General features: G+C 38.4%; 1 protein-coding gene across 1 annotated transcript in view; it reads right to left on the bottom strand.

The window, feature by feature from the left end:
• FAF2 (Fas associated factor family member 2) overlaps window positions 1-18338 on the bottom strand; it is a 51125-nt gene that overhangs the window by 25921 nt on the left and 6866 nt on the right. The window contains exon 2 of the mRNA XM_069476148.1: window positions 1122-1190. Within this exon, the coding sequence (XP_069332249.1) occupies window positions 1122-1190 (69 nt within the window). The remainder of the gene's footprint in view (window positions 1-1121; window positions 1191-18338) is intronic.

The following is an 18338-nucleotide window of genomic DNA, read 5'->3' as shown; positions in this document are numbered from 1 at the left end:
TGTATAGCTCTATACAAAAAATTAGAAATTTCAAAGAAATAAGCATTTTCTAAGAAAGACTATCAAGAAAAGTATAGAAAACTGGTTATGAATGATGGGGAGGGGAGACCTGATAAAGTCAACAGAGAATAGGCAGAAACATGTTTTCAGGTACTTCCTTTCAAATCTTTAAGGAATAGATTAATTTCTACGTTATTTAACCTTCTCAACTCATTTTATCAAGTCAGTCATTTTATAAAGCCAACAAACATGTGCAAGGAAAGCAAAAAAATATCACATTGAACAACACCATTCCCTCTGCCCAAAATGCATTTCTCCCCCAAATGTTCCTACTCATCATTTCTTTTCATTATCTAGGTGTTAGCTCAAATGTTAACTTCTTCAGAACAGCTGTACTTGACCACCCTTATTTAAAGTAACTCCCCACATCCTCTCTATTACATTTCCTACACAGACCTTATTCATCATTTATTACAAACTGAAATTATCTAGAAGTAAGTTCTATAAGAATAAGGACTCCTGTTCACTGGTAGAATGCCAGACCCTAGAATGTAACTGCTCAAAAATATGTGTTGAATAACTAAATATCACTTAGGAATATGTTTTCAGGAATCCAGCACGCTATGCAAATAGTACGATAATTAAAATAGTAATTCCAGAGATCAAAAGGGTATCTGATAAAATTCAACATCCTTCTTTATATAAACTATTAGTATACTAAGAATGGAAGAACAATCAACAGAAATTTATTGAGAACCTATGATGTACCAGGTTCAGTGTTATATGCTGGGAATACAGCAGTTAAAGCTAGAAAAACAAATCTCTTGTCTCATAGAGCTTATACCTTAGTAGATCTGTCTGAATGCAACAACCAACATCACACTTGATAATATAACATTAGAGGCATCACAGTGAGGACAAGATGTCTGCTATCACCATTATAAATTAACACTGTTCTAAAATCAATAGTTTTCCTAAAACCCACACTTTTCTTTTTAAAGAGTCATAACTCTGAAAAAAAAAAATCTGTTGAGGGAAAAGATTCCTGCTGTGGAAAAACGTATGTTTTTGATTCTTTATTAGACCAGAGAAAAAGAAATAAGCTCAAAATCAATCAATACCTCTATGTTCCAGTTATGCTGTTCCAAGGTATGGCGACATTGATCCATAGATTCTATGCCAGTCAGATCCTGAAAGAAGACAAAAAACCAAAGTTACTTAGAGAAAAACCAACAGTACACAGGTGAGTATTTTTACCCCTAATAGAATATTTATAAATACTGCTTGGAAAATACACTAAAAAGTATTGAAGGTATATGTTAAAGTATGGTAAAACTTCACTGATTCAGAATTTATCCTGTCAGCTAACTATTCTAGACTCCTACTGAATTAAAAAATGATAATTCCTTTTAAAATTTCAAGGCTTTCAATTAACAGGACGACTGATTAAAATCAATATTCTCCTTTCAAATTCAAATTTAAAAAGTTAAAGCTTCCTCATCTTCTGGGTTTAGCAAAATACTTTTTAATGTTAAACAACTATTCTATCTATAATACAGGCTGAGCATCCAAAATCTGAAATCCAAAATGCTCCAAAATCTAAAATTTTTTGAGCACTGACATGAAGCCCAAAGGAAATGCTCAGTGGAACATTTTGGATTTTGGATTTTCAATGTTCAACCAGTACAATGAAAATATTCCAAAAAAAAAAAAAAAAAAAAAAAAAAACCAACCCAAAATGTGAAATTCTTCTGGTCCTAAGAATTTTGGATACAGGGCAATTAACTTATGTACTTATGATGAGCTTTCCTGAAAAATCTCATGCCTTTCTCCTTAACTTATATCACTTTTTATCTATTGGTGTATATTGTAGCTTATAATACGAACTGTGTAAAACTTTTTTTAAAAGAGTCTGAGGCTAGGCGTGATGGCTCACACCTCTAATCCTAGAACTTTAGGATGACGAGGCAGGAGGATCACTTGAGCTCAGGAATCACCTGAGCCCAGGAATTTGAGACCAGCCTGAGCAAGAGCTAGATGACGTCTCTACAAAAAACAGAAAAATTAGCTGGGTGTGGTGGAGTGTGCCTGTAGTCCCAGCTACTCAGGAGGCTGAGGCAGGAGGATTGCTGGAGGCCAGGAGTTTGAGGTTGCAGTGAGCTATGACGACACTAAACTCTAGCCCCAGCAGCAGAACAAGAAAAATAAAATAAAATAAAAAATCTGTAATTCTGATATTTCCCTACATTAAGTATTTTCCCCAGCCCCTTCTCCTTCTTCAACTGCTGACTGTTCTAGGGTTTCACCTTGTCTCTGACCAAAGCTCCTTCTCTGGCTCCTCTTCTATATCTATAAGTGTATAATAGGAACTTCCCTGAGGATGTACCCTTGATTTTAGTCTCTCTCCACCTACCTCCCCGACTATTTCATTCAATCCCCAGTCTTCAACCACCCTTTCAATGCAGGTGACTCCTAATTTAATCTCTTCTTAAGTATAGCAGCACATTTTCAACAGCCTATTCAACATTTCCCTCTAGATATGGAACTAGTACCTAAAATTCATCATTTAAAACCACAGTTATCTGTTAATGACATCACAACACTCCAAAATATCCAGGCAAAGATGACATCCGGAAGCTCAACCTCATCTTACAGTGCTCTATCCCTGGAACTCCACAGTTCATCAGTAATCGAGTTCTGATAGTTCACTTTCTATCTTATCTTACATCTGTAACTGAATTTCCCATTCCTTCAACCAGAATCTTTAATCCTTTCATAACACTAAGTAAATTCAATAATTTAATTTCTCCCTGTCCTTTTGGCTCTTCTTCCCATGTGTGTGTGCGTGTATGTGTGTTACTCCTCTGCTCAAAACCTTTCAGTTGACTGGATAACAAATCCTTAGCCTGGCATTTAAGTGTTTCTGTAATATAGCCCCAACCTGGCTTTCTGAGTTATTTTATATTTCTTCTCAGGTGTCCAATACTCAGCAAATCTAATAGTTCATGTGTACATATCATGCCCAGAATTTCCACAGAGCTAGACCCTAGCCTTCCTTCAAGGTCTCATATAAAAGCTAAATTTATCCATCTATCCATTCATCCAACACAAGCCTATGGCATTCCTATTCTGTATATTACTTACTATGTCCAAGGGATAGAAAGATGAATAAGATACAGTCTCTATCTTCAAGAAACTCCTCTCAACAACCAGCAAGCACCAGGACAAAGAAACTGACCTTAACCTGAGAAGAATGTGGTAGCATGAACTGATGTTCAGAAGACTAAAGTTTTTGCCTTGATTCTGCACCCTATGGCCATAAAAAGGTACATTTTAACTCTGAATTTAGCTTTCTTTATGTGCAGTATGAGTTTATTTGGACTGGATAGCGTTTCCAGAGCTTAAAAAATAAAACAAAATCCAAAAACTGAAGTTTGGATTCTTTAGATAGGCAATTGTTTATTTTTAAAAATTACAAGCAATACAAAAAAAAAAAAAGAAAAGAAAGAAAAAAATTACAAGGAGTACATAAACTTGGTGATAAAACCTTTTTAATGTTTAAAATACTATAAAATTGTGACTACTGAAATTGAAAAGCTCTGTTAGGAACCACTGACTCTGATAGCTCTCACAGTCTGGATTCTAGTTCCTGACCATTCCAGGCCTCTTCCCATTTTGGCTATTGCCTTCTGGCTTGTAACAGCCCCCCCCCCCCAACTTCAAATTTCCTACATTACAGCCCTGCAGAGGACTGGAATGTCCAGGGTTCCTCCTCCTCACTGTAGATTCTCTTTAAGGATCGGACTCTTACCTTACTTCTTCTTAGGTAGAGAAATGACTACTCTCTCCTCTAAATATCAAAATTGATTTTTACCTATTTCCTGCCTTCTATTATGATTATTTACATTCATGCTACTACCTTCTCAGAGGGTGTAGGCTCCTTGAGAACAGTGTCTGTGATTCATTATAACATTCCCTAGTACCTAGTACACAGTAAGGGCTTAAACAGTTGTAGAAAAAAGTCCAAGTTAAAAAGACCTTTTTGGCCAGGCATGGTGGCTCACACCTGTAATCCTAGCACTCTGGGAGGCCGAGGCAGGAGGATTACTTGAGCTCAGGAGTTTGAGACCAACCTAAGCAAGAGCGAGACCCTGTCTCCACAAAAAACAGAAAAAATAAATAAATAAATAAAATAAAATAAAATAAAAATTAGCTAGGCATAGTCACACGTGCCTGTAGTCCCAGCTACTCGGGAGGCTGAGGCAGGAGGATCTCTTGAGCCCAGGACTTTGAGGTTGCAGTGAGCTATGATGACACCACTGCACTCTAGTCTGGGCGACAGACCAACGCTATGTCTCCAAAAAAAAGAAAAAAAGGGTGGGGGTTTAAAAACATTGTAGGAGTGATTGCACATCCTTAATATATTGAAATATTTAACCTAATTTGCAAGCAAAACCCTTTTTTAAGTAGTGAAGCAGAGTAAGCTGGAAGCCCAACTGGACAAGCTTGCTTTCAATCATTACTGATCACTATGAAAAGCATGCACTAGGAATAACCAATGCTGGACACAAGACAGGATTATTCATTCATGCATCAATAGATACTCACTGACTCAGTATTCTAGATATCCAGCATAATGACATAGTCCTTGCTCTCATTAAATGTGCATTCTAGTCAAGGGAAACTGACCAAAACAAAACGAGTGCGCACGCGCATACACACACACACACACACACACACACACGAAAATAAATGAACAATATCTCAAGGAAGCCCTCCCAAAGAGAACATTTGAGCAGAGATCTGAATTAAAGGATCAGTCACGGGGAAATGTGTAGAAAGAGTATTCCAGGCAGCAGGCCAACAAATGCAAAACCTCTGAGACAGATGGATATGTAGTACTATGCATTTATTTAAACCCAGAGAACTTTACAGCAGAGTAATTCTTTTTTTTTTTTTTATGTTTACTTATTTATTTTTATTTTTTTTTTGAGACAGAGTCTCACTCTGTTGCCCGGGCTAGAGTGCCGTGGCATCAGCCTAGCTCACAGCAACCTCAAACTCCTGGGCTCAAGCGATCCTCCTGCCTCAGCCTCCCGAGTAGCTGGGACTACAGGCATGTGCCACCATGCCTGGCTCAATTATATATATATATATATATATATATATATATATATTTTTTTTTTTTAGCTGTCCATATAATTTCTTTCTATTTTTAGTAGAGACCAGGTCTCGCTCTTGCTCAGGCTGGTCTCAAACTCCTGAGCTCAAACAATCCACCTGCCTCTGACTCCCAGAGTGCTAGGATTACAGGCGTGAGCCACCGCCCCGGCCTCAGAGTAATTCTTTTTTTTTTTTTTTTTTTTTTTTTGAGACAGAGTCTCACTCTGTTGCCCAGGCTAGAGTGAGTGCCATGGCATCAGCCTAGCTCACAGCAACCTCAAACTCCCAAGCTCAAGGGATCCTCCTGTCTCAGCCTCCCGAGTAGCTGGGACTACAGGCATGTGCCACCATGCCTGGCTAATTTTTTCTATATATATTTTTAGCTGTCCATATAATTTCTTTCTATTTTTAGTAGAGGTGGGGTCTCGCTCTTGCTCAGGCTGGTCTCGAACTCCTGAGCTCAAACGATCCGCCCACCTCGGCCTCCCAGAGTGCTAGGATTACAGGCGTGAGCCACCGCGCCCGGCCAGAGTAATTCTTAATGTATGTAAATTTTAAAAATCATTTAGGAGGTCAGAGGATCCCTGGATGGAACACACACTGTCACAAAAGAATCTAATTTCCCTAGAAGCAGACTGACAGCAAAAAAAAAAAAAAAAAAGGAAAAAAAAAAGAATCTAACTATTACGAATATACGAAACAATCTCAACTAAAGAGGGTGGGGAGGGAGAAAAGAGTAACCTAAGCAACTATGGAAGTAAGTGGAGTCTGTAAGACTAAAGGGAAAGGAACTACACATAAGCACTATCCTCTAGTTGAAACAGTTGTTTCTCATGGGAGTACATATTATTTCTGAAGGCACTATGTCTGTGTATGTATACCAGAATTGAACAATTAAGTAAACAGATGGTGCATGGTGAAAGCCAGTTTTCTTAACTGTTGAAGTGGGTGGTTACAGATAATCAAGGGGAGAAGGCTAGACTGATCCATGTGGTAATGGATTAGACTTGGAGACATCAATGCACATTTAGCTTAATATCAATACAGATGTTTACATATAGAAAAATTTAGTTTAGTATATACACATGGATGTCCTTGGTCTGTCAGCTGAGAGGGCCTACAAGCAACAACACCCTAGTAGCAAGCACACCTAATGCTCAGATCTTGGTTTCTAATACCACTCTCCAATAAAAGGAACCAGGGTTCCTTGGAGAAATGGCTGATTCTAGGACTGGGGCAGGAAATATATGAGATGAGCCCGGAGAATCTTGTAGTACAAGCAAGTAAGAAGTACTCAAAAAGCAAAATAAAATCCCCCACAATGATGAGGTTATGTCAAAGGGATACAGAAGTCAACTTAAAAAGGTCCCAGTGGCCAAAACTAGAACAATTTAAGCAACAAAATAAACATCCATGATATAAATACATGACCGAATAAATAAATGGAGAATTCAAAAATATCCCATGCAGAAGAATTCTGAATAATTTATGTAGATACTCTACCATCAAGAAGGCAGACCATAACTTCCTACTCCTTCCCAGTATGAGCTAGGCATAGTGACTTTCCTCCAAAGAAAACAGCATGGAAAAAGGGGGTGGGGTAAGATTAACTTTATAGTGGAGAAACCTGATAAACAATACCTCAGCCAGATGATCAAGGTCAACATCAAGAGCAGTCAACATCAGGAGCAGTGGTTCAGGCCTGTAATCCCAGCACTGTGGGAAGCCAAGGCTAGAGGATCACTTGAGGCCAGGAGTTAGAGACCAGCCTGAGCAATATAGCAAGATCCTGTCTCTACAAAAAAGAAAACAAGGCTGAGTGCAGTGGCTCATGCCTATAATCCTAGCACTCTGGGAGGCTGAGGCAGAAGGATTGCTTGAGCCCAGGAGTTTGAGGTTGCTGCGAGCTAGGCTGATGCCACAGCACTCTAGCCAGGGCAACAGAGTGAGACTCTGTCTCAAAAGAAAAGGAAAAAAAAAAAAGAAGAAGAAGAAAGAAAACAATTAGCTAGACTTTACAAAAAATTTAAAAAGCTAGTGCATGCCTGAGGCTAGGAGGATTGCTTGAGCCCAGGAATTCAAGAGTTCAAGGCTGTAGTTAGCTATGATGGTGCAACTGCACTCCAGGCCTGGGTGACAGAGTAAAACCCTATCTCAGGAAAAAAAAAAAAAAAAGAAAGAAAAGATCATGTTGATAGTACCCTTGATATAATATGATGTAATGAAAATAGCACTTTACCTCTGAAGCCTTCCTTCCCCAAACCCAAAACCTCAAACCCCAGTCCCCTCATGACAAAAACAACAGATAAACTCAACAGAGGGACATTCTACAAAAGACCTGACTAGTACTCCTGAAAATTGTCAAGGTCATCAAAAACAAGGAGAGCCCAAGAAACTGAGTAAAGAGGAGCCTAAGATATGACTACTAAATGTAATGTGGACTTCTGGATGGGATCTTGGAACAGAAAAGGGATATTAGGTAAAAACTAAGGAAAACAGAATAAAGTAAGGACTTTAGTTAATAGCATACCAATATTGGTTAATTGTGACAAATCAACCATACTAATAATGTAAGATTTTAATAGGAAACACTGAGTGTGAGGTATATGGGAGTTTTCTGTATTATCTTTACAATTTTCCATAAACCTAAATCTATCCTAAAATAGCAAGTTTATTTAAACAGTAAAACAAAATGTAACTTGGGGGAGGGAGGAGACCTCTGAGGCAGAACAAGTTTGGCAGGGCAATGTTTCTTAAGATTATCTGCTTATCAGAAGCACATGAGGGGACTTTTTAAAAAGCCCTACAGATGTCTAGGCCCCCCAACCCAAGCAATTTAATCAGATTCTCTGAAGGAGGAGCCTAGGTGTAGGTATTTTCTTTCTTGTAGGGGAGGGGACTTCCAGGTGATTCTAATGTACAGGTAGGGAACAGAATCACTAATCCGAGCTTGAATTGTACAATTCTGGGGGAGTGACATGATCATACGTACATTTTTTAAAAAGTCATTTTGGTTGCATATGAATTAATTGTAGAGGGCATGAAAGAGAGCAAGACACCAGAAGGAGACTAAAGTCCAAGGGAAAGAGAATGGTGACTCAGGATAGGATGACAGCAGTAAAGAGGAAAAGAAGTGGACATGTTTAGGATATATTTTAGAGGTAGAGCGAAAAGGACCAGATGACAGATTACAAATATGGGGATGGAAGAGAAATATTAAGGTGAACTCATAAGATTAGGCAAATGGGACTGTAGTGTCATTTACTAAAAATGAAGAAAACTGTTGAAATAATTTTACTTTGTGAGAAAATTTTATTTATGGTAAAACAAAAGTATTAAAAAGAATACGGGGCCAGGCGTGCTGGCTCACGCCTGTAATCCTAGCACTCCGGGAGGCCAAGGCAGGAGGATCCCTTGAGGTCAGGAGTTCCAGACCAGCAAGAGCAAGACCCCATCTCTATAAAAAGTAGAACACATAGCTGGGCGTGATTGGCACACTCCTATAGTCCCAGCTCCCTGGGAGGCTGAGGCAGGAGGATCTCTTGAGCCCAGGAGTTTGAAGTTCGTAGTGAGCTATGATGACATCAGTGCACTCTAGTCAGGGCGACAGAGTGAGACTCAGTCTCAAACAAAAACAAAAACAAACACTCTGGGAGGCCGAGGCGGGTGGATCGCTCGAGCTCAGGAGTTCAAGACCAGCCTTAGCAAGAGTGAGACCCCGTCTCTACTAAAAATAGAAAGAAATTATATGGACAACTAAAAATATATATATACAAAAAATTAGCCGGGCATGGTGGCGCATGCCTGTAGTCCCAGCTACTCGGGAGGCTGAGGCAGTAGGATTGCTTAAGCCCAGGAGTATGAGGTTGCTGTGAGCTAGACTGACGCCACGGCACTCACTCTAGCCCGGGCAACAGAGTGAGACTCTGTCTCAAAAAAAAAAAAAAAAAAAAAAAAAAAAAAAACAAAGAATAGGGGAAAAAGTGGAATCAAACCACCAAACAAAAGTGAATACAGTCTTACTTATTTCATCACATTAAACGTGTTGTGCAGGAATGGACTGCCTGATCTCAGTCTAGCCAGCAGGATGGCTCCCAGTGATCTGTCCAAAAGGTCAAATAACTAGTAAGCTAAATTCATGTAGGTTACATTCATAACCCAGACAGGGTTGGCTACCTGGATTTTCTCTCCATTTTTTGGTATTTTTGTATTATTTTTTTAAAACCTAGTGTAAGTTAGGTAAAGAAAGTTTAAATACTGGAGAAAGATGTGGGGAAGGGGCTCTAGAGGCTGCCCTGTGGTCCCAACCATTATAATACAACTGGTTTACATTTTAGTATATTTCCTTCCAGTTCCTCACACTCCAGGAAAATGCTTTAAGGTTTTGATTCAACCTGCTTTCCATATTTTTTCAAAATTATAGAGGAAACTGATTAATGGTCTTTGCTTCTCTTTTCTAGATTGTAAGCATCCTGAGAAGAATCCATTCATCTTTGCCTTTTGATCTTTGTAGGACTCTTCTGGTGTTTTCTCTCCTGGTATGGGAACCAACTTTTCTACCCTACTTTCTGCATCAACACATACAGGTTTGGGGAGCCTTCTCTATTTTCTATTCTCTGTTGAGATCCTTCTCTCCTAGATATGTACAATTTTGCACACTCTTACTTACTTTATCCAATACTCCCTTCTGTGCTTGCTTTTGGCAGCACATATACAAATATTCCCTTATGCATTAGTCTTCATAACCATTTTAATGGTTATACAATATTTCAACCCGCTATAGCAATTTACATATATGTTACAATTGCTTCCAATTTTTCACTATTAAAACAGCACTTTAATAAACATCTCTATTTATAAAGTTTCTCTATATTTAAGATTTCTTCCTTAGAATCTAGTTAAAATTCGGGGCCAAGGAATATGCATATTTTTTAACTTCTTGGTACATGGTGCCAAAATGCATTTCAAAAGGACTATTCCAGTTTACATTGGATACGGCTGGATCCAGTGTGAGTCAAAAGATAAGTATGTCTCAATCCAATATTCATTTCCACTTCAGTGCCAACATAAGTTTTGCAATGCCAGCCAGCTTTGTTCAGAAAAAAAAAAAAACAAACCTGTAGTTTTGGCTGGAAACATTCCATCAGTTTTGCTACCAATTCTTTCCTCAGCAATAAAATAATGTTTGGCTATCAGCACTTCCATAACAGTGGTAAAACAGAGCACAGGGAATGTCAGACTTAAACCTCAGTCACAGGTTTCAAGCTCCTCCCAAAGTAATTTCTTCAGAACCCAAGAGGCTGTAATTATCTTCAAAAAAAGGACTTTCTTTTCAAGAACAAACCTGTTTACTTCTATATTCCTAAAACCCAGTACAGTAACTTAGCAAACAGTAGAAAATGTTTGACTGAATAAATGAATGAATCCTCGCCCTAACAATCACCTTTTGTTTTTTCATCTCTCTCTAGTTTCTTAAACATTGTTCTTTCCATTATTACCTATTTATTCCTACTGTGTCAGTAACTAAGCCAGCAATCTTTATTACATTTTCTTTTCTTTTAATTTTTTTTTATTTCAGCATATTAGGAGGGTACAAATGTTTAGGTTATGTATATTACCCTTGCCCCACCTGAGTCAGAGCTTCAAGCATGTCCGTGTGCACCATACCCATTGGGTGTGAATATGCCCATCCCCTTCTACCTCCTCCCATCTGCCCGACACCCGATGAATGTTACTATTATATATGCACTTAAGTGCTGATCAGTTAATATCAATTTGATGGTGAGTACATGTGGTGTTCATTATATTTTCCTCAACAATCCTGGATTGTTGAAAATTAAACCTCCCAACTTCACACAGGGGAAAGTCTTTTTAAAAAGAACACTATTGGCTGGGCATAGAAGCTCACGCCTGTAATACTAGCATTTTGGAAGGCCAAGGCAGGAGGATCGCTTGAGCTAGATCCTGACTTTACAAAAAATGAAAAAAGGCCAGGCGCGGTGGCTCACGCCTGTAATCCTAGCACTCTGGGAGGCCGAGGTGGGCGGATCGTTTGAGCTCAGGAGTTCGAGACCAGCCTGAGCAAGAGCGAGACCCCATCTCTACTAAAAATAGAAAGAAATTATATGGACAGCTAAAAATATATATAGAAAAAATTAGCCGGGCATGGTGGTGCATGCCTGTAGTCCCAGCTACTCGGGAGGCTGAGACAGGAGGATCGCTCGAACTCAGGAGTTTGAGGTTGCTGTGAGCTAGGCTGATGCCACGGCACTCACTCTAGCCTGGGCAACAGAGTGAGACTCTGTCTCAAAAAAAAAAAAAAAAAAAAATTAACCAGGTGTGGTGGCAAGTGCCTGTAGTCCCAACTACTTGGTCTCAAGTCATACACATGGCTCATTTTCAAGATTAAAATCAACAGAATGGAATTTCTCAAACCATTGATATACTGTGCGTTCATAAGCCACATCCCTCCCAAACACTTCGTTGATATTTCCAGCTGTCTGAGCTACACTGGTTCCACAACAGAATTCATATAAAAAAATAACATGAATTTTTGACTTATCCATGGTTTCACAAAAATTGCTCTAAAAAAAAATGTGAAAGATAATCACAAGCCAAAATGTGCATTTGAAAGAATGAGGATATACCTTCACAATAAAAAAAAAAAAAAACTGTCAAAGTGAAATGTCAGAGACATAAACTGTCAAACTTAGTACTTAAGGAAATCAGACATTCCATACTTAATAACCTAGTATCTTATAAACACAGATGCCAAAATCCTCAACAAAATATTAACAAATCAAATCCAATAATGTATAAAAAGAACCAGTGGAATTTATTCCAGGTATGCAAGGCTGGCTCAACATTTGAAAACCAATTAATGTAATCCATCAAATCAACAGGCTAAAGAAAAAATAAAAAATCACATGATCAATACATGCAGAAAAAGCATTTGACAAAATCCAATGCCCATTCATTACAAAAACTCTTATCAAACTAGGAATAGAGGGAAACTTGTACAAAAAAACTATAGCTAACATCATACTTAATGGTGAGAAACTTGAAGCTTTCCCACTAAGATCAGGAACAATCTCACCGCTGCTTTTCAACATTATACTGGAAGTCCTAACTAATGAAATAAGAAAGAAAAGGAACAAAGGTATACAGATTGAGAAGAAATAAAACTGTCTGTAGATGACATGATTGTCTACATAGAAAATCTGAAAGAGTTAACCAAAAAACTCCTGCAACTAATAAGCAACTAACTAGCAAGACTGCAGGAAAAAGGGTTAATATACAAAAGTCAATCACTTTCCTATACACCAGCCATGAAAAAGTGGAATTTCAATTTAAAAATGCATTACTACTTATAATAGAACACCCACAAATGAAATATTTAGGTATAAATCTAATAAAATGTGTACAAGATCTATATAAGGAAAACAACAAAACTGATGAAAGACAGCAAAGAAGAACTAAACAAATGGAGAGATATTCCATGTTCATTACAGGAAGACACATGATGTCAGTTCTTCTCAACCTGATCTATGGATTCAATGCAACCTCAATCAAAATCCCAGCAAGTTATTCTATGGATATTGGCAAACTGATTCTAAAATTTATATGGAGGCAATAGACACAGAATAGCCAACTCAATGTTGAAGGAGAATACCACAACATAGATGAGAAAAAAATTTTTTATAAAATATTAAAGGAGCAGAACAAAGTCAGAGGACTGACACGACCTAACTTCAAGACTTCCTACAAAACTATAGTAATTGTGACAATATGATACTGGAGAAAGAACAGACAAATAGATCAATGAAACAAAACAGAAAGTCCAGAAATAAAACCACATAGTCAACTGATCTTTGACAAAAGAGCAAAAGCAATAAAATGGACAAAAGATAGTCTTTTTAACAAATGGTGCTGGAACAAATGGACATCCACGTGCAAAAATAAATAAATAAATAAATAAGAAAAGCATCTTGACACAGACTTACATCCTTCACAAAAATTAACTCAAAATGGATCATAGACATAAATGTAAAATACAAAACCATAAAATTTCTAGAAGATAACGTATGAGAAAATGTAGATGACCTTGGGTATGGCAATGACTTTTTAGGTACAACAGCAAAGGCATGACCTATGAAAGAAATAACTGATAAGCTGGACTTCATTAAAACTAAAAACTTCTGTTCTGTGAAAGACAATGTAAAGAGAATGAGAAGGCAAGCCACAGGCTGGGAGAACATATTTGCAAATATGTTATCAGATGTGATAACATCTGATAAAGGACTATTATCCAAAATACACAAAGAACTCTTAAAACTCAACAATAAGAAAATGAACAATTTGATGTAAAAACAAGCAAAAAAAGATTTCATGCAATAAATGTTCTTGTTTAAAAAAAAAAGAAAAAATAGAGCAAGGCCGGGCGCGATGGCTCATGCCTGTAATCCTAGCACTCTGGGAGGCCGAAGCAGGTGGATTGTTTGAGCTCAGGAGTTCGAGACCAGCCTGAGCAAGAGCGAGACCCTGTCTCTACTAAAAAAATAGAAAGAAATTATCTGGACAACTAAAAATATACAGAAAAAATTAGCCAGGCATGGTGGTGCATTCCTGTAGTCCCAGCTACTGGGGAGGCTGAGGCAATAGGATTGCTTTAGCCCAGGAATTTGAGGTTGCTGTGAGCTAGGCTGATGCCATGGCACTCTAGCCTGGGCAACAGAGTGAGACACTGTCTCAAAGAAAAAAAAAAAGTGCAAAAGTTTTGAAGAGATAACTCACCAAAGAAGATATATAGACAGCAAGTAAAAATATAAAAAGACATTCAACACTACATGTCAATAGGAAATTGCAAATTAAAAAATGAGATACCACTACACACCTATCAGTATGGCCAACATCAAAAACACTGACAACAAATGCTGGTGAAAATGTGAAACAACAGGAACTCTCATTCATTTGTTGCACAAATTATCAATTCTACCCTCTATTAAATATTCCCCAGAAAAATAGAAATATAAGAGAATAGTTATAAAATTGAACATTCTCCAGGATTTTCCTTTTGATAGAGCACCTCCAAAACTAATAAACGAATTCAACAAGGTTGTGGGGCACAAGACCAATATACAAAAAATCAGGTGTTATTTCTGTGCACTAGCAATGTACAGTCTGAAAAGAAAATAAAGAATAAAATTTTTAGGAATAAACAGAAGTATAAGACGTATAAGACTTGTACACTGAAAAGTACAAAAGATCACTAAAAGTGACTAAAGATGACTTAAATAAATGGAAAGACTTCCCATGATCATGGACTGGAAAACTTAATATTGCTAAGATGGCAATACACCCCATAGTGACCTATAGAGTCAATTCCCAGCTGCCTTTTATTTTTCAGAAATTGACAGGGTGATCCTAAAATTCATTTGGAAATGCAAGGAACCCAGAATAGCCAAAAAATTCTGAAAAGGAACAAAGTCAGAGGATTTACACTTCCTGATTTCAAACTTATACAGCTACAACAGTCAAGACACCGTGGTACTGGCATATGGATAGACACAGAATAGTGGAATATAAACGACAGTCCAGAAATAAACCCTTTGTTATGGTCAAATGATTTTCCAAGTCATTCAATGGGGGAAAGAATAATCTTTTCGATAAAGCATGGAAAAACGGATATCCACTTTCAAAAGAAGTCAGACTCCTACCTCACATCCATTAACTAAAAATGAACCATAGACCTAAATGTGAGAGCTAAAACTACAAAAGTCTTAAAAGAAAGCATAGGCATATATCTTTGTAACTTTGGATTAGGCTGTGGTTTCTTAGATACAACAACAAAAGCACAAGCTAAAAGATAAAACAGCTAAATCAGACTTCATCAAAAAAGTGAAAAGACAATCCACAGAATGGGAGAATGTTTTTGCCAATCACTTATCTGGTTAAGGACTTGTATCCAGAATATATAAAGAACTCTTACAACTCAAAAAGACAAATAACTCAATGAAAAAATAGGCAAAAGATTTGAAAAGACATTTTCCCAAAGATACACAAATGGCCAAAAAGCACATGAAAGATGCTGAACATCATTTTAGTTTTAGGGAAATGCAAATCAAAACAACGAGATACAATTTTCCACTCATTAGGATGGCTACAAAGAGGGAGGATAACAAATGTTGGCAAGGAAAGGAGAGAAACTGGAACCCTCATCCTACTGGTGAAAATGTAAAATGGTGCTGCTGCTTCAGAAAAGTTTGCCAATTTCTCAAGAAGTTAAACATAGAGTTACCATCATGTGACTCAACAACCCTGCTCCACAGTATATACCAAGGAGAAATGAAAATGTGTTCACACAAAAATTTGTATACAAATATTCTTACCAGCATTACTAATAGCCAAAAAGTGGAAACAACACAAATGGCCATCTACTAATGAATGGACAAAATGTGGTTTATCCATACAATGGAATATATTTCTCAGCCATAAGAATGAAAGAAATACCAGTACTTCATGAACAAATCTTGAAAACATGTTGATTGAGGCAGGGGGGAGTGGCTCGTGCCTGTAACCCTAGCACTTCGGGAGGCCAAAGCAAGAGGATCACTTGAGGTCAGAAGTTCAAGACCAGCCTGAGCAACATATTGAGACCTCATCTCTACAAAAGATAAAAAATTAGCTGGGCCTGGTGGCACACACCTGTAATCCTCAAGCCCAGGTGTTGGTGGTTGCAGTGAGCTACATTGATACCATTGCACTCTAGCGTGGGCAGCAGAGCAAGACACCCCCCCCCCATCTGTCTCACAAACACACACACAAACATGTTGACTGGAGAAGCCAGACAAAAAAGGTTATATGGTGTATGACTCCACTTATACAAAATGTCCAGAATAGGCAAATCCACAAGAGACAGAATATAGATTAGTGGTTGCCAGGGGTTGGGGGAAAGGAAAATTAGGAGTGACTGCTAGATAGGAAGTTTCTTTTTTTTAAAAAGACACATTTATTCAGCGTCATGATCAGACTATTACATTTAGCAATCAACAGCATGAGTGCAAAAAAAAAAAAAAAAAATCTACATTAAAACACTTTGTTGGAATGCTTTACACTTTCCACAGAACAGAAACTAAAATAACCTGTTATACAATTAGTCACAAATACAGTCCTCGAGTTTTTTTGCCCATACACATGAGTATTGTCTAAAACATGTCTTCTTTGTAGCAGCTAGGCCCTGCCACCACTGTGCTTGGCTAGGAAGTTTCTTTTTGGGGTAAGGAAATGTTCTTGAATTAAATAGTGGTGATGACTGCATAACTCTGTAAATACACTAAAACCACGAATCGTATACTTCAAAAGGATTAATTTTATGGTATTTTAATTATATCTCAATAAAGTTGTCATTTTTTAAAAATAAAGAGACCAAACTAAAAAACTGTTAGCAATAATCAGAAAATGTGATAAGAAACTAGAAAGAGGATATTAAAAAATCAAGATAAATGTACAAAAATCAACAACACTTCTATTAGTAACTACTTAGAAATAAAGAAATATCGCCGAGGCGGGAACATCACCTGAGGCCAGGAGTTCAAGACCAGTCTGAGCAAGAGTGAGATCACGAGAAAAAAGAAAAAAAAAAAAAAAAAATGAAGAGTATAACATGTTAGATGGTGGCCGGGTGCGGTGGCTCACGCCTGTAATCCTAGCACTCTGGGAGGCCGAGGCGGGTGGATCACTCAAGGTCAGGAGTTCCAGACCAGCCTGAGCAAGAGCGAGACCCCGTCTCTACTAAAAATAGAAAGAAATTATCTGGCCAACTAAAAATATATATAGAAAAAATTAGCCGGGCATGGTGGCACATGCCTGTAGTCCCAGCTACCTGGGAGGCTGAGGCAGGAGGATCGCTTGAGCCCAGGAGTTTGAGGTTGCTGTGAGCTAGGCTGACACCATGGCACTCTAGCCTGGGCAACAGAGTGAGACTCTGTCTCAAAAAAAAAAGAATAAGGTTATGTGTAAGGCTGGTGGTGGGCACCCCTCCCCTCCCTAATGAAAAAAAGAAGAAGCCCATGAGACCTGCCGAGATCAATGCCTGCAAGGCCCAGCTAAGTTAAAGAGTAGCCACACCTGGATGGTTACCCTGATAAGGCTCTGGATTCCTGGAATCCATACATACCACAGCCCCTCCTAGTTCTCAATACCCACCATAAAACTGTAACGGAAGATTCCTAACTCTTCGTGCCAAAAAATCCCCATCCCCCAGCTCTAAAACATATATAAGCCCACACAAAACTTCTGGGCGGCACGACTTCTCTGGCCCCTCTCCCGGGACCTGCCCCTCTCTTGGGACCTGTTACCCTTGCCCAGAAGCACTCAAATAAAGCCTTGCTGCTTACCCCTTTCAACTCTTTCTTTCTCTGGCGCCGACCATCCGAAAACCTTACAGTATGCAAAAGCTCTAAGGCATGGTTTCATCTATGGCCTCAAAGGACCTCGTTCAGGAATGGCAAGATGGCCAGTGTGGCTAGAACCCAGAGAGGCAGGAGGAAAAGTAGCAAGAGATGAGGTCACATTATTGAAAGCTTTATATAAAGGCCATTGTAAGGATTTTGCTTTTAACTCTAAGGTAAGGTGGGTAGCCTTGGTAGGGTTTTGAGTAATGACAGCATTTATGATTTAATATGGTCATGCTGGCTTTTGCCTTGAGGATGGCCTAAAGGAAGGTAAGGGAGAAAGTAGGGATCAATTAGGTTTTTGCACAATGATCCAGGAGTGCTTGGACCAGGATGAAGGACATGGTGATGATGAGCAGTTGTTGAATTCTGATTGTGTTTTGAAGGTGAAGTGGATGGGATTTTCTAAGGATTATATGGGGTGAGAGAGAAATGGAGAAATTAAGGATATCTCTAAAATATTTAACCTAAGTAACAGGAAGGATGGAAGAGGCATTAACTGAAATAAGGAAGACTGTGGGAGGAACACATTTGGGTGTGCAGGTGAGATCTGGAGCTCAGTTTTGGTCCTGTCAAGTTTGAGATTTCTATTAGACACCCAGGTGAAGATGTTAAGTAGGCACCTGGAGTCTTGAGTGCAGGGGAATGATATGGGCTGCCAATACTTAGGAATCGTTCACAAATACAGTTAATACGTGGTGTCCTAGAAGTGAAGTGAGGTAA

This window comes from Eulemur rufifrons, chromosome 7, assembly GCF_041146395.1.
Source record: "Eulemur rufifrons isolate Redbay chromosome 7, OSU_ERuf_1, whole genome shotgun sequence".
NCBI lineage: Eukaryota > Metazoa > Chordata > Mammalia > Primates > Lemuridae > Eulemur > Eulemur rufifrons.
The sequence above is the reverse complement of the archived record's forward strand: the minus strand, read 5'-3'. Positions and strand labels throughout refer to the sequence as shown.